The sequence below is a fragment of the Sceloporus occidentalis genome, unplaced genomic scaffold (genome assembly GCF_023333645.1).
Source record: "Sceloporus occidentalis isolate IW3139 unplaced genomic scaffold, rSceOcc1.0.p SCAF_20, whole genome shotgun sequence".
Classification (NCBI taxonomy): domain Eukaryota; kingdom Metazoa; phylum Chordata; class Lepidosauria; order Squamata; family Phrynosomatidae; genus Sceloporus; species Sceloporus occidentalis.
The window spans coordinates 1405840-1423868 of record NW_028317000.1 but is presented as its reverse complement, the minus strand read 5'-3'; the positions used below and the strand labels follow the sequence as shown (position 1 = coordinate 1423868).

At 41.7% G+C, this 18029-nt stretch overlaps 1 protein-coding gene across 1 annotated transcript in view; it reads right to left on the bottom strand.

Annotated features, from left to right (window-relative positions):
- HIVEP3 (HIVEP zinc finger 3) overlaps positions 1–18029 on the bottom strand; it is a 151486-nt gene that overhangs the window by 59477 nt on the left and 73980 nt on the right. Inside the window, exon 3 of the mRNA XM_089482931.1 lies at positions 1399–6992. Within this exon, the coding sequence (XP_089339057.1) occupies positions 1399–6429 (5031 nt within the window). The 5' untranslated portion in view covers positions 6430–6992. The remainder of the gene's footprint in view (positions 1–1398; positions 6993–18029) is intronic.

Genomic DNA, 18029 nt, shown 5'->3' with positions numbered 1-18029 from the left:
CAGATGGACAGAAGTGACTCCTCCACTGGGTATTTACCTCTCTCTGAGGTGTCACCCAGTGCAGTCCCTACCCCACTCTTGTAACAGCTCTGCCATCATGTTTATAATACCATTGAAATAAATATATGAAGGCATTACAAAAATGTGAGCAAATAAAAGATTGTATTTGTCAAGCTTAATTACAGCGCTTTAGAAATAAAGTTTAATAATAATAATAATAATAATAATAATAATAATAATAAGCTAATCAACATTTAGTTTTGTACTACAAGATTAAAATGATGATAGTCCCTTTTAACTCTGCACATATGGAGGTATATCTAAGGGTATTCCTTAGCAGAGGAACCTTTCCAGTGTCTATAAGATAAGCCAATGTGATGCACTGCAAAAATAATTTTAAAAAACCCCAACAATCAATGGTTCCATAGCTGAAGAGCCACTGGTTTATCCTAACATCAGTCTCAAAACCAGTAATCTCAAAATTGTTCTTTGTGTTATTTGACACATTATTGCTTTGAGATACTTTTACTCAGCAAATTGTTTGGCTTTGAATTTACTATCTTTTAAAAAATGTAAATGATGTATACTTTGTATAATCATAGTTAACTGGAAGTGTGTGTGTGTGAATGTGTTTGAGTGAGTGAGTGAGTGTTGCACAACTCCAGAAAAGAAACAACAAGGAAGCCTGCCCTCTTATGTGTATTAGACACTGGAGTAACACACACAGCTTTTTCTTGGAACCATGAGGTATAAACAACTTGTCTATTATTAAAATAAAAGTTGCCAGATTTTATCTTAGTTACTATTGCTACTGCTTAGAATGAGAACAACCACTACCTTAAAATTAGCAATATATTTCAATGATGTTTCCCCAACAAAAATTTCCTTGCTGGCTTGGAAATAGTATCTGCTATTGGATCTGATTTTCAAAGAATATTCTGGTGGTTGTTTTTTTTAATCTGACGTAGTTTCCTTTCATATTCTATGGAATGAATGATTGTTTCTATCAACTTAACATCGCTATTGGCAAGGACCGGTACATTAGGATTGTGGACTTTAAAAATGGATCAGAACAACTCAATGCAGTAGGTACATATATGTTTCCGTTTAAAATATACCAGCACTAGTTCATTCTAGGCAACAGAAGTGGTGCTCTAGAGTAAGGACAGCAACCCTGGATGTTGCAGAATGGTGACTCCCAGAAGATCTCAGTACTGGAGCTGACAAGAGCTGATGGGACCCTGCCTAATGTATAACCTAGAAAGTCCCTTCGATAGGAAAATGCTCACCAGCACAAGGATGCTTGTAGAAAATTACTTCAGAAAAACCCAACAGCATCCATGTAAAATTCTTACCCACAAAACAGATGAGGACAAAAGGAAAAACAAATTTCCTTACCTCAGACATTTTGGGATTCCTGGAGCTTGAAGGCACCAGCCTCCCTGTCTCTGGACGTGGAACAGTTGCCATGGTGTAGGTTTCTTTGCTCACCTTTTGCTTGGCGCACAAAAGTGAGAGGGCTGCTTTAGTGGATATACCAGGGATGTTGGGATTGTACAAACTAGTGCACCAGCTGGCATAAACTGAGGACCTGCTGTCAACTTGCTGGATGTGATTTGGTTTTATGTAATTTAAATAGCACCAACTGACATTAGTAGTTGTATGAAGACTGGGGAATGGAAGTACCTTCGTAATATCTGCACTAGTGCAAGACGTCTTTGTACTTTGAGCAGACTCAGAGGAAAGTGTTGAGCTTGGACAGCTTCCTGTGGGTAGTTCCAATGTTTCTTTGGAATTGTCCTTCTTCACCATCCGTGGAGAATCCTGGCTTTGGAACTGCCTGCCAGCCAACTGCTTGTGTTCTCCTTGTGCTTCAAAGCTCAAGGTCTCAGAATGCGGTAATATCAGCTGTAGATTATCCTGACTTTCCTGTGATTCCAGAGATTCAGGAGATGCATTGGGGGAAATTTCTGCCTTAGCTATCCTTTCATTGTGCTTCTTTCCTTCCTCTTCTTCATTGGATGCTGTTGTTATTTCCAGTTTCTCTGTTTTGGAAAATTCTTCTTCCTTCACCCTTTTCTGCTGCTGAGTTTCCATAGTGAGCTCCAAACTCCCAGCTGGAGATAGCATCCGCTTGCTTCCTCCAACAGTCAGTGGACTTCCTTCGAGACCCAAGACACTTTCAGATGTGGACCCAAAGGGAAGGTAACTTTTCTTTTCTGACAATGATAATGGAAGTCTCAGATATGGAGATTGGAACAAAGACTTTGTTTCTTTGGTAATCATCTGTGCCAAATCAAGACCAATTCCATGAATATTAGCAGTACAGACCAAGGTACCTTTCATCTGATAATCATCAAATTTTGGCATGATGATAGAAGAGGCGTTGCAGTGAGATTGAGTGACTAGGATCTGAGAAAGAGTGGTGTACATTGCACTCCCATAAGATGGCATGTTAGTCTGAATGCGAACTGGGACAACAAGGGACACCACAGGCTCTGAACATGCAGGCACCACCAACTGAGAGATGGAGATGGATGCAGATGGACTGCTTGGGTGAGTGAAAATATGTAACTGGCTATCTGAGTTGTGATTTGTGACTGGGGAAAAGGTTGGGCTTCCTGTGGGTGGGGAGAGCCTGGATTTGAGTTGGGGCAAATGGGCACCAATGTCACTGTGTAACTGGAGAGCAAGCTGTGGCTGAAGGGGCAGAAAGAATGCAGAGGGGAGTGGGGGAGAGCTAGGATAATGTACTGGGACAAGGGATGGACTCTGTCTGAATGCCACATCAGCTGGGTGTGACATAAATGGAGGAGCAATGTGAAGCTGTCTTGGGTACATCAAAGCTTCATGCAGAGCTGCACTCTGAAAAAAGGAGTGAGATATCTGTGGTATGGAATACTGAGCAGAGAAGATGTCCCTCACATCCGGAGTGGAGAACAACTCTACTGACTGTTCTGATTGTGGCAAAAGGTGCTGAAAAGGCAAGAGGGAGATCTCTGGAGTCATGTACTGCTTTTCATGAAATATATTTGGTGAAGGGTGATGGAATACCTGCAAAGTTTCAATATATTTATGGGGATACATGGGTTCAGGACAGTCTTTTGGTTGACCCTTATCAGAGGGATAGTCTCTATGAGAAAAAGAGGAAGAGGATGAAGGTGGTTGCTGGTGGGGCAAGCTTGAAGGAGGAGATTTGCCTGAAGACTGTAACAACTCTTCAGTCTCTGTCCCTCCTTTGGGGGCTGAGTCTTGATCATATTCTGAGTGCTGAGTGAGTGATGCCTGTCGAACGAGAAAACACTTTCTCCTCTCCTGGGGTGTTGTTGTTGTTGGAGGATGGGATTTGGAAGAAGCTGAGGATGATAAGCTCCCATAGTCAAATGATTTGCTGCGAGTTTCTGACATAGCAGAGGAGTGAGAGACATTGGGTGTCTGCTCGGAGGCAGATCTCCGCATTTCTCGGGAATGGTGATGATGCTGGTGGTGGCTTGGTACTGTTAACATATGGGAACCAATAGGAGGCTTTGTGTGGGATTCATAGGTTTGGGAAACAACGTCCTCTCGCTCAAATGAGGTTGAATAGCTGGAAGCATGGGAGATGCTGCTTTCCTGACTTGGGCTTCTGATTGATTCAAAACTGGACTCTCCTGAAGACTGAGCCATTTCAGCTAACCGCAGTCTCTTCTTTTTGGGTGGCAGTTTTTCTGCAGGGAGCTGAGAGAGAGACTGGCTCCTCTGTGGCCACTGAAATTCCTCTGTTTTTTCTGGCTCTTTTGGGGGAGGTTCAGGCTCCATTTCTGGCCTGTCAGGCTCTTCAGTTACAAGTATTTCAGGGACTTGGATGTTAGGCTGACGTACAAGTTTAGGTTGTAGGGAATGAGATAGTCGGCCATGCTGGGCTGATGGTTGACATACATGTAGCAACAGCAACTTTTCTTCTCCTTCTAATCCACTCAACTGTTCTATGGAGTCAGATTTTTCAAATGAACTTGTGTGTTGGATGACAGAGATCTCTTTTGAGATTGTTCTCCTTTCCTTGCTTTCTGTAATGAAAGATGGTTTTGCAGTCCTAGGGTGAAAACTTCCACTAATATCAGAAAGGTGCCCAGATTGACTGGGATCTGTTTGTGACTTAATGGATCCAGGAGTCAGACTGAAGGCCACATCTGTGGATTTCAAACCAGTAAAGTGAGTGACTGTCCCAGTGCCAGAGGAAGAAATTTCAGTCAATTCAAAAGTCGTGGGGTCTTCCTCATCACCAAGGCTCTTTTCCTTACGCCTTTTCCGCAATGGTGTAAGTTCTAAACTACTTCCTAATTTATAATGCATCATCTGTGGCCAAGGATCAGTTTCCATGAAACTTCTCTCAGATTCTGATGAAGTATGAGAACTGGAAGAATGAGGCTTAGAGATCTGAAGTTCTGAACAATAATACTTTTTGTGAGCTTCATAATTATCCCTTTTCTTGTATCGAGCACCACAATTGGTACATTCATACATGAACGCTTTTGTTTTTGTGCCCTTCCTTGACTTTTTGGTAAGCTCGCTCTCCTTGGTTTCTTCTTCCTCCATAGGTTTTGGAACACCCTTTTTGCTGGCTGTGCTAACTTCTTCTGAACTGTACTCCATCCCCAATGGTAGTTCGATGGCAGGCTGCCGTTTCAGCATTCGTGGGTGGGAAGACACCTGACTACGACTCATGACCTCAGATTCTGTGATGTGATCATCAAAAGAATAACTACCTCTAAAGGTATGAGGAGAACTCATAGTGCTCGCAGCTGAAGGCATAGAATGGCTTCTAAGGAGAGGCACTGTTTCTGTGGCACTGTGGGATTGCTGGAGTGATAGCAGTGATTGTTCAGGCTTTAGTTTTTCAATATGGGAGGTCAACAACTTTGATGATTCAATTTGGCTACCAGAAGCAGATTTCATTTCTAACTGAAAGGGTTCTCTGTACGCACCTGACTTTGGAGATTCAATACTGCTCCGTCTAGACAGAGAACTTCTCCTAGGCTTAACACTATCAATTTCACTGGTATCAACAACAGCTTCATTAATTGTAATCAGCTTGGTGATATGTTCAATAACCTGCGTTCTAGGCACAGACAAAGGAACAGTGCTAGTTTTTTCTTCAGCTGATACCTGTGGAAATTCCTGGGTGCTGGCTGCAGCTAACATGGCAGTTCGTTGGCCAATCCTCCCACATTTGCCAAAAATAATTTCTGCATAAGATTTTGCATTGGTGTTTGGTGGGCTGATTTGCTGTTCAGCACTCTCTGATCTTGAGAAATAGCCTGATTCTGTGCTTCCTTTACTGCCAGGGCTAAGGAAAGACTGTTCCTCAATCACCTTCTTTCTTTCACTTAATCGTAGAGCGAGCTTTTGTTTGATGGTATGTGTTTCCTCTGATTTATGACTCTGGGCTTGCTCCAAAGCTGGCTCTACAAAGTGTCCACTGTCATCAAGAGACATGCTAGAATGGGAAAATGAACAGCTCTCTTGACTAGAGCCTTGGCTTCCTGACCCATACAATATAGTTTGCTTTTGTCTAGGTGACAGTTCTACTGAACGGCCCAGTGTAGTCCTGGTTTCCTCCTCAGAATCTGTGCTTTCTCCTTCAGTAGGCTCTTCAAATTCATCTCCAGCCACTTTTTCCATTTCTAAGCTGGAAGGATACAACTCTGTTCCAGTCCCTGAAGAAAGCCCCGCTTTGATTCGGTGAGCATGAGACTTCCGGTGTTTATACAAATTGCTCTTCGTTTTAAAAGAAAAGCCACACGGGATACATGGGTAGGGTCTCTCTCCCGTGTGTGATCGGATATGTTTCTGGAGGACGCTTGGTTTGGCACAAGGCCGGCTACAGTACTGACAAATGTATTTGCCTGGTTTCTGAGGTTTCTTTTCTTTCTTGTGGCTTTCTTCAGATGGCTTTAATGAAGCCTGCGAGGTGCGAGAAACATAGACTTTTTGAACAGAGGGCATGTCCTCTTCAGGAATGACAGAGGTCCGGGACGGTAAGATCTGGCTGTGACTGGAATGAGGTCCAGAGGGCGGGAATGAACTAGAAGGCACCACTCTTGCTGGATCAACTACCTGCCATGTAGACCCTTCAAGGGCATGTTCCTGTTTCTGCAGAGGCAAATATGCTGACGACAGAGAGTGCTGCTGAAGCTGAGCCATATGTGTCAGGGGTTCAAAAGAGGAATGTTTGGGTTGTGTTTGTCCTGTTTTTTCCAGGGCTTCCTCCTTTGAAAAATGCTGCTGAGATGCAATGTCTTGAATGGGGGAGCCCTGCAAAGGAGTGGAGCTGCTCAGATATCTAGCCACAGGTGAAATGCTGCCTTGGAAAACCTCTCCCTTCACAATCCTCTTCCTTGGACCTTCTTCACCCTTCTTTGTGCTCTTCTGGCCTTGCTCAGGATCCATGACCTTAGAAAAGGGAGAAGGGTGTAGACAATTCTATCTTGGTGAGGTGTTGACAGACTTCATTTACAATCAAGTAAGGACTCTTCTATAATTTTTCTGCTTTGTATGCATTTGCTACAGAGCTGGAACTGCCAAAGAACTTTTGTAGGTTCAAGATTTCAAAGTGTCAATAGTTGCTGTTTGACTTCGAGGGCAAATTAATATTAAAGAAGGATTGAGAGCCAACAGGATTCACACTGGTAAACCATGACAAACTACTTCAAAACTGGAAAACTGTCCAAAATCTTTAGTCCAAATATTATCTTTGTCAAGGCTTTTAACCAGGCCATGGCAGTGTCATTGACAGCGGCCAGTTTTCAAAGATGAGAAGCAACCTACAAAGAGTCTCTTGTTCTTTTCTCATGGAAACCTTTGTAAACTTGAGACGCTTGGGCTCATCTTGTAATTATCTTTTTCCTTGACTTGGAGAAGAAAAATGCTTGACTGAGTGCACACTTCTGTCTTTGTCTCTTTGTTCTTCCACTTCTGTGTTTGGAGGACTTGGGAAATGGACTGCTCACAATCTGAAACAACATCAGTCAAAGAGAGGGACACAGAGAATTATTGCAATTTGCATTCATTGTTATTTTAAGCAATTCAATATCCTCCTGAGGCATTTGCTTCTGAATAGGAGAGAAAGAAGGTGGGATAGTCTCCATAAGGACTAAACAACAGCAATATGAAACACAAATTGATATGATGCTGGAGATCTCTGAAGTGATTTATCATTTTTACAAAATGCAGCTCTGGGTTACTGGAGTAAGGCTGGATTACATGCTAACAACCTAAACTAAGGCAGGATACATACCACCAAAATGTAGCGTGGCGGCGGCGATTCTAGGGTTAGGGAGCGTGCACCATTCACATGCTCCCTAACCCTAGTACGTCCTCCATACGTTAAAATGGCGGTGCCCTGTCTACATGGGTGCCACCATTTTGACATGATGGCCGCGCTGTGTCCAAATGGCACGGTGTGGCCATGACGTACTGGTGCCGCTACAGGGTGCTTTTGGTGCCCTTTCAGTGGTGCCGAAAGGAGCTCCTTTTGCTGTGCGTATTGCTGGCGCAGCCTTTAGACAGCTGCACCAGCAATACAGAAGGGAAAAGGGCCGAGCGGCCCCTTTCTCTCTTTTCCCGCCACTGTCGGGGTGTCCTGGGGCATGAAGTCCCAAGGACACCCCTTTCCAGGCCACAGGGAAGCGGTGTTTTGCCGCTTCCCCAAAGCCTGGAAAAGCGGCGAATTGGGGCCTCCGAGGCTGCCGCTGTGGCCGCTCAGGCCCCAATCTGTCGGGGAAAGGGGCAGGGGCAGGCCACCCCAAAGGGGCAATCTGTATCTTGCCAATATCAAGTTTAAGAAGCTTTATGGCTTTGTCATTATTTGATGACCCCTTGAGTAATGAGGTCCACCGTTGTAGTATATGTAGTTTATCAGACGTAAAATATAAATTTTATTTGTATAAACCAATGTTGTCTGCTCTGACTGACAGCAGTCAGCTGAGGCAGCTACAGAGGTAGCAGAATGAGGAAAAACTAGAGGTTTAGTGGTAAATCACATGTTAAGATACTAGCAGAGCTGCAGAGTCAGAGTCATGGAGCTGGAGTTTGAGTAGGAAGCAGTTCTGGGTGGAGTTAAAGTCACTCTTCAGTTATAACAATATATGGTAAATATGTCAGTTTATACCTTAAAATTATTAAATGCAAAAATTGTTGTATATTTCTTGTTTAGAAATGTTAATTAAATAAAAATATTTTATGTTCTTTCCATCTAAGTAGCCTGATGATTCACTTGGGATTCAAACAGATGGGGCAAAAGGAGTGTCCACAGGCTGTTTCCGTCCCACAGGCTGCTGAATGAGATGCCGGCACAGAGAGGACTTTGCCCACTCCTTTTGAGGCTGGCGTTTCCCGGCTGGGTGAGCTTTCCATGCCACTTCCAGCCATTCTGGGGGTGTGTGTTATCTAAATGCCACACTCCCAGAGCTGCTGGAAGCTGCACTTTACTGCTGGTCTGTTTCAGGCCATGGTGATGATGAAATGCCTTGTAGTACCACTTTATTAGAGTATTTTCATTATCACTAATTAATATACATTCAGCATTCATGAAGGAGGTAGAGTTGAAGTCAGATAGTAGAAAAATGGAAGAGTTGAAGTCAGAATCAGAGTCAAAGTCGATTGTTTGATGTTACAACTCTACAGACCTGGATGCTAGGTGAGAACCTTATTTGGAGTTTTGGACAGCCATTCCTAGTCAGAAAAGACACAACACTGAACTACACACTTAGACAGCCTGGCCTAGCATAAGGCAGATTTCTTTGATCCTAACAAGATGTTTTCCAACCTTTTATTTGACTTGCTAACCTTCAACAAATGTAGTGTGGTTTGTCTTAGGAAGGGGCTCCATTGTGACTTCTCCAAGTTTATCATTTCTAAGGAAAGACAACAGTCTGGGTCAACTTTGTTTTACTTTAACAAATTGCAAGTAGCCTGCAAATATAGTAAGGAAACTGGAGCATGCTGTGCAATTTTAATGAACTGTCTCTGTGTGTGCACAAATGTGCTCACATGCGGCTTCACATTGCCTATCGATTTATGGTGATCTCATGAATTGCACAGGGTTTTTTAAGGCAGGAAATACTCAGGGGTGATTTTGCCGGTTCCTTCCTCTGAAATATAGCCTATAGGCTACAGCACCTGGTATTTGTTGGTGGTCTCCTATCCAAGTACTAACCCAGAGCTGATACTTCTTAGCTTCCAAGATCAGGCATGATCTGGTGCCTTTAGGGTATTTAGGCATAATCAGCCTATTGTGTGTCTGTGCCTTTCTGGGGTTGAGAGTGTGTCACTCACTAACGTCACCATGGGTTTCTATGAATGAGCAGAGAATCAAACCCTGGTCTCCAGAGTTAACATTCAAACCATTACACCTTCCCCAAGGCCCTTTTCCAAGTAATTAAACAATCTGTGCCATTTCTGTGTGGCAATCTATAAAGCTCTATATGGCTCAGGTTCAGGATATGTGGGAGACTGTAGGTCTCCCTGTACAAGCTGACCCAGGCTGTGAGATCATCAGGAGAGGTCTTTCTCTCAGTCCCACCACCACCGCAAGCACAGTTGGTGGGGCATGAGAGAGGGCCTTCTCAATGGCTGCTCCATGCTCCACCCCCCCCCCCCCATGCTTTGGGTGGCTGATGGAAGCTTCTCTCAGCCAGCCAAAGCACAGAGAGAAGACAGGAGGGGCATTCACACATGGGGGGGGGAGAGGAATGCACATACACACACACCTCCTGCCTTCCTCACATATTCATGGTTTTTCCATTTTCGCAGGGGTCTTCTGTCCCTAACCCCTGGGCATTTCTGTGTGACAATCTATAAAGTAGGTTTCTGTTGCTGAGCAGGGATTCATACCCTGGTCTCCAGAGTCATAGTCCAATGCTCAAACCACTACACCACGCTGGCTCTCTACAAATGTGCAATGAAGTTAAATTCCCTTTCAAAGGACGGACAGTAGTTGAAGAAGTCTGTTAAAAACATAAAATCACATAGCATTCTTTTTTAATAACTGAAGAATTGTATTTTTTTTTTCTGGCCACAATTCGGCATCCTCCACAATATCATAAACCTAGGAGTTTATCACACGGGAGGAATTTCTCTTAATTTCAAATGAAAAGAAAGTGGGGCCAGAATGCATTCATGTGAATTCACTAGTTCAGTGAATTTACGTGAATTCGAATTGCACTTGAACTGACTTCCCATTGCCCGAAAATAGCTTGCCATTGCCCGAAATTGCATGTGGTAGTATATTATGCAATAACGTGAAATCCCATGATTGCGTTCGGATTGACTTCCTATTGCCCGAATTTGGTTGTGGTGGGCTATCACGCAATAATGTTAAACCCCATGATTGTGTTCGGATTGCCATTGGATTATACTTCCAATTTCCCTCGTCTAATAAACTCCCTAGTGTCATTCCAAGACACTGTAGAAGTGAAGTCACAGAGTCAGACACAAAAGGTCATCTAAATCCAGACCTCCCAGTTCTGGGAATCTGCTGTTAAGGCATCCATGACAGGTAGTCTCCTAACCTCTGTTTGAAAGCCTCCAATGGAAAATCCATCTCCTCTTGTTCCACTATTTTTACTGTCAGGAATTTTTTTCCTAATGTTTAGTTGGAATCTTCTGTCTTGTAATTTGAATCCACTGTTTCTGCTTCTGTTCTCTGCTACAAGAGTAAGCTATCTTGCTCCATGTGCCAAGTGAAAGCCTTTCATATATTTAAAAACAGATATCAAATAATCTCTCAGTCTCCACCAGGTTAAGCATGTCCAACCTCTAATCTGTTACTCATAAAGCCTGGTTTGCAGACACTTTACTATCTTTGTCACTGTTGGTGAACTGGGGCAAGATCAGGATCATCTCAACAGAACAGATTTGAGAATTATCACCTTGAGACAAAGTCTCAAAGAAGATTTGTTTAATGATTGATGCAACATGTATTTAAAAAAAAAAAAGGTCTCACCATCCTTCAAATGACAGGGAGTCAAAATCCCCTCACATGAAGCAGTGGGCTTGGGTTCCCAAAAGAGCTCACCCAGGTGTACCTCAAAGGAACAATTTCCTTAGACTGGTAGATGCCTCAATTTCCCCATGACAAGAATTTATAGCCATGTTTATAGAGGTAACTGAAAATGACGCACAATAGGTAGCAATGGAGGTCTAGGAGTCCCCAGCCTTAAGGAATGTGGAATGCAGAAACACTTATCTGGAATGGAGTTTGCTATGCTTGTTTATATAATTGCTTATTTTACTAGCTAACTATGAACCTATGTGACTAGGTACCAATAGTTCACCATGCTCAACATGTCTTTGCATATCCAGAATGCTGTTCTGAATGCTGTTCTGTGTGCTGTGATCCAATGAAATCCTAAACCAATCTCTACTGACGACAGGTGTTACACAGGCAACAGTTACCCTTCTCTAGACATATTCCACTTAGTCAATATCCTCCATAGACTGTGTTGTCCAGAACTGGACCTACTCCAAGCGAGGAAAGCAGAATACAGTGTTAGAACAGGTTGCTTATCTGCAAGTGTGGTTCTTTGAATGGCCGTTTGTGAACTTACACAAATGCACCCAATCTGTGTCTGTCCAGAGTAGCTCAGAGAAGTCCAATAGCTAAGCAGAGTGATTTTGGTAGTAATTCTTCCCACCACAACCACAACCACAACCACCGCCATGTATGTATCAGTGTTCCTGCTCCCTGCCTCTATAATTCCCAAACATTGCAATGTACAAATAAGAGGATGGAAAGGGCTGATGTGAGCAAGAAATGGCCCAAAGCAGGGATAGGACATGTAGTATGAGTTCACAGATGACCACTTAAAGAGCCACTATTACAGGTAAACAGCCTCTTCTTCTTTATGGCCTCTGGGACTCATACAAATGGGTGACTGGCAAGCTGACTCATCTGGAGAGGGTGGTGGTTGAGTCAATCAGAGACAGAAGAGAGGATGGAGTGGCCAAACCTTGCTTTAGCATGGGCTCTTACACCCAAGCTATAGTGTGGATGAATGTATACAGCTGTGATCAGGTATTCTTAGGTACTGTGCATTAGCACTCTGGCTACAAAAGCTGTGGAAGATGCCACAGTGCTTGTTGCATAGCTTTGGATAACCACAGGCAAAGTAACAGGTCTGATGAAGCCCTAGTGTGAGAATCACCCCTCATAGCTCTCCCTCTGCTATGTTAAAGCTACAAGCAAAAATCCATCAGTGATACCTTTATTGGCCAACCTAAAGCATGGTTTGGCCACTCTGTCCTCTCTTCTGTCTCTGATTGACTCAACTGCCACCTTCCTCCAGATGAGCTAGCTTGCCAGTCACCCAAATGTATGACTTGATGCAAGATTTTGAAGCTCCATGGGCTTCTTCATCAGATATTACAAACCAAACAGGAAGGGAAAAACAACTGGAGATGTTAGTCAGATACCTGCATGGTGTTTCAGTCCTTAGCAAAGATGTTATGATGGGGAGGATATCTTTTGCAAGCAGCCCCCCCTCCCTCCTTCTGCCCATGCAGCAATAGGGAGCTTTTCAAGGTCCAGGAAATTGTAAATACATTTGCATCCCAACAGAAACACCTCTTTTGCAATCCAATATGTCTCAATTCCAGTGAGGTCACAGGCCTCTTTGTAGGCAGAGAACAATGGATTTTTCAACAAGTATCCATGTTTTTACATCAGGAATGGTTTGGTGATTTAGAGGTAAAACACGCAAATTCAGTCCAAATTTAAGAAGAAAAATTACAATTGTTTGTATGTGTTAAATGGCCAACACAGCTACCCATGAATGTTATCCATGTTAAAGTTAGGCCTGCTTAACTATGATGTAGCCATATTGAAAGCATAACTGTGGGAGAAAAGGGCTGTGAAAGGAGGGGTGGTTTGAGCATTGGCTTATGACTCTGGAGACTGGGGTTAGAGTCCCTGTTCAACCATGGAAACCCACTGGTCACACTCTTTCAGCATTAGAGGAAGGCAAAGACAAAATCTGAACAAAATCTACCAAGAAAACCTGTGATAGGTTCAACTTAGGGTTGTCATAAGTCAGAAATGACTTTAAAGCATACAACAACAACAACTTATCTTTTAGGCAGTCATAGATATACAAACATATACACTCCCCAGAATAAAACAGACATCACATTGGCATTACAATATATGTCAAATAAAATGTCACACTTTCATAAGACGTACATTGCATTATCTTTGCATCTCTCCAGTAGGCTTCTCTATAATGATCTCATAGAGGAGCATTACCATATTAATATTTTTTTAAGTAGAAATTTCTTTATTGTTAAAAGCTAAAAGCCGTCACAATATAAAATATATCCAAACAGTAAATACAAAAACAGTGTTAAACAAACAAAATAAAACAAAAAACACCAAAGCATAAAAATCACCAAAAACAACATGGTAAAGTTAATAAAAGAGATCCAGCAACAAAAAAACAATAATACATCGTAAATAATAAAATAATAGAACCATAAAACTAGAATAGATCTAGCCGTCATTCTGATCAAGATAGCTAATTCTAATCTTGCTAGCAGCTAAACCAAATTTTGCTACCATAGAAGTAACAAATGCATTGTTGCCAGCCAAAAGGACACAAGTAGGCTGAAAGCAAGATCTACCAGAAAGGGATTTTAAAATACAATCAAGAAACCTTTGTCTAGGAGATATATACAATGTAGAAGGTAATGTTCTATATTCTCCACTTCCCCAGTTTTACAGATACATAGTCTTAGATGGACAGGTGTGTTGTTATATCTGCCCGTCAAATAGGCAGAAGGCATACATTGGAACCTTAGAGCAGTAAATGCTTTTCTAGCAGGGGCCAAAGTAAGATTAATAAAGTAATACTCTAACCCAAATGAAGTCTTGTACAATGGGTACCAAAGAGAAAAAGAAGAATTCGAAAGTGAAAGAAGATCGGCCCATTTGGAAGCAAGATAAATCTTCTCTTTGATCAGTTGCTTGACTCTACGGGTGGCATAATTTGGAAGTGAGTCCAATCTCATAGCTCTGTAATATTGTTCTAACTATAGATACCCAGGAATTTGGAGAATTAAGAGATATTTGTTCTGAAAAACATTTTTGGGGGAGCCTAGAATCACTCATGGATAACAACTTTAACCAGTAGAAGGCAAGAGCAGTATGCGTAGCAGCTAGAAGAGTAGTTTGGCCTGTTTCTGCTCTCAGAAAAGGAACAGGGATACACTTAGGGACAGCCAACAGGGATCTTAGAAATAAGTTCTGAACAGTTTCTAAATTTGAGACACTGTTGTATCCCCAGATTTCTGCTCCGTATAATAACCGAGGAACAATTTTTCTTTGATAAACCTCGATAGTAGGTGCTACTAAGTGACCTCTTTGAAGTCAATGAAATTTCAACAGAGAATTTATAGACAGGTATGATTTTAGCTTAGTAGCAACAAAATGAGTTTTCCATGACAAATTAGATTGAAATCTTAAATCCAAGTAATTGTAATAGGATTGCTGATCAATAGATTTTGCCTCAAGGCTCCACCTATGAAGTTTGTTGTTTTTTTTTACCAAAAACCACAACTTTGGTTTTAGAGTGATTGACTATTAACATTTCCTTTGTACAGTATTCATTTACCTTCTTTAAGAGTCTGCGCATTCCGATTAAGGTGACCGAAATCAAAACAATATCGTCAGCATATAACAACACTGAAAGTTTAACATCCTGAATAGTAGCTGGGGAAAATTTTGATCCTTTTAAGGCCTGGATGACATCATTAATATAAAAATTAAATAAAAAAGGTGCCAAAAGACAGCCCTGGCGTACACCTCTATCTGTGGGGATGCTATCGGATAGAACCCCATTTGCCCCAAGTCGAACCCTGATGGTAGTATTATGATGTTTAACAGTGGAACAAACTCCTTCCTTGGAGTCCAGTGGAGTCTCCTTCCTTGGAGCTCTTTAAACAGAGGCTGGATGGCCATCTGTCACATATGCTTTGATTGAGAGTTCCTGCATGGCAGAATGGGGTTGGACTGGATGGGCCTAGCGGTCTCTTCTAACTCAATGATTCTATGATTCTATGAAATCACTACTGACTTTCCTTATCTCTCAGTGTTGCATTTTTCCTATGCATTTATAGTTTCCCTTCCTTTATCATAATTGTTCTCATTGATTGGGAACTTGCAATAATCATCCCAATCTACAAAAAAGGGAAAAGATCAGCTCCTGCCAATTAAAAACCAATTAGCCTTTGACATATCAGCAGTAAGTTGTACACTAGTCATTGTCTTTGGGGAGAAAATGGTTTTATGTCTGGATACACCCCAGTTGACCAGGGATTCTCATTGGCCTGTTACAGACAGGCCAAAATAAAGCTGCTTCGGGTCTCTTTGGAGGTATGCTGTTTAAATGATGCATGCATCCTAAGAATCCGGAAGCTGCACCAAAGCTGCACTCCAGTGCTTAGGAATGGAGTGTGGCTTTGGCACGACCTCCAGACTCTTAGGACCCATGCATCATTTAAATAGCATACCTCCAAAGAGACCCGAAGACGCTTTATTTTGGCAGTCTGTAACAGGCCATAATAACATTTGGTAGAAAAATATTCTTCCCTGCTGAGGGGGGAGATAAACACAGTTTTAGTAGACTTTAAATCTCTATTTGGCATGATCCAAAGAGAAAGATTATGGCATTAGCCTGAGGCAAACAACATTGATATGTGTCTGCTAATTCTTATTTGCAGTTAATAGGTCTGTGAATTCATCTTCATTTGTAATCACCTCATTTTACATTTTACACTTTCATCTGTAATCATAAGTGTCATTTTACTGGATTAATACCAGCACACATTGAAGTAAAATAAGGCTGTGCTATTATCTTCACTTTGTTTAACATTTCAATTCTTTGGTTAAGCCACTCTCATTTGCCTAAATTGGCAGGTCAAGCTATATCCACTCTACTCTATGAAGATGACATTGTACTTCTGTCATTCTCATTTGTAGGTTTGAGATGTCTATTGTAACACTGAACAGTTGCTAAATAATTATCATAAATCTAAGTTTTAGTTTTTACTTGGAAATGATGTAAACATCACTGGCAAATCTATGGTCATCCAACTGAACAGGTGAAATTTTATAAATGCGTTTGTATTTGCCTTCAAATCATCTACTGCAGTGATGCAGAACCTTTTACAGACTGAGTGCCCAAACTGCAACCCAGATCCCACTTATTTATTGCAAAGTGCCACGTCCCTCTGGCTTTCTAGTAAGAAACTCTGGCAAACTCTGTGCTAGGGTGACAGCATGTGTGCCCACACGTGCCACACGTGCCATAGGTTCACCATCACTTATCTACTGACTTTATGGCAACCCAATGAATTTCATATGGATTTCTTAGGCAAGGAATACTCACAAGGTGGTTTTGCCAGTTTCTCCTTCTGAAATATAGCCTACAGCACCTTGTATTCATAGGTGGTCTCTCATCTAAATACAGTCCACCCTTCCTTTACACGGGGGATCCGTTCCAGACTCCCCCGCGTAAAGCAAATACCGCACATGCTCAAGCCCCATTTAACTGAATGGGGCTCATGCACGTAGCGGCACAGCGGCGTGCACACACCACAGGCACGTGCCCCATTAGTCACAATGGGACGTGCCACCCCTTGCTTTCAGCATATGCTGAAAGCCGCGTACGATGTGGACGCACTGTACTAACCAGGGCTGACCCTGTTACCTTGCAAGATCAGACGGGTTCTCCTGTCTAGAGGATATTTAGGCCCTAAAATTTTATAAATATTTGATAATAATTTTGCAGTCTTCAGGTTCCTGAAGAGCCCAATTGCCATACACCATGGCAAATGCACAACAGAGTTATAATTCATTTATCTCTTTTTTAAAATGCTAAGGGAGAATCAACGATGCAAAGATTTTAACACAAATGTTATACTGAGCACAACTGCGTGTGCTTAGCAATTTTGTGGCTCTAGAATACATTCAAATAAAAAAATTTGAGATATATTCTCAGTCTTCCAAGCTGCAGGCCTAATGAACCTTTATACCTACAGACTGGTGAAATTTCTATAGCATCTCAGATCTGAATATGTAAGTTACATTTTTTGGTTTTAAATGTTATTTATGTGCAAAAGTCTGTGCCCCGACCTCAAAGTGATACATTTCAGTCAAGGCGGGAAAAGACAGTAGATGAGAAAGTGTTCAACCCAGAATTCATACAAAATGCCATTCTTGCTAAAGGTTATCCAAACCTATAGAAAATATATGTCATTGTATCTGGGATACCGAATTACAGATTCATATAAATAGAACTTCCATTTATTCAGCTTTTAGAGAGGAGAGTGGACTTTTCATCAGCTGATTATTTGATCAATTTAATTATACCAAAATACAAGAAAGCATTTCCCTGGCTAAATTCAGTGGGCTTCTATCTGCAGTATTATACAACATGCCATATTGTGTGACTGCTTATGTCCTTGTGAGGAAGAAAAAGTAGAAACTGTGGGGCCTGTTCTACTCTATTGTTTTTTTCTAATGTAACTTTCAAAACCAGTTTATTAACACAAATTTATAAAGTATATCTGGGAGAACGGAAGTGTTTTACAGTGATTACATTTGGCTGACCAGTTTCCTGAGATTACAGCCAAGGTGACCAGTTTTTGTGTAACTAGGGTGCTGATTTAATATTAAAGGCATTGTGGGTTTATTTTATTTTTTATTTCTGTATTACAAATATTTTATATTTATTTTTGTTTTTAATTCTGCATTTGATATTCTGTTCTGTTCTATCAGTTCTATCTTGAGTAACAAAAAATCTCAGAAATACCCTTCAAAATTTTGGCCCAGTACTTAACAGAGGACATAGCATTCTTGGTAAAACTCACCAAGCAGACTACAAATATTTCATTGAAGCACACTTAAAAAGCAAAGTTTAGCATCCTGATCTCCAGCTACAACATAAAAGCCACAACACACCGTCATGGGCCAGTAGCTGTAGGACTGGGACCTG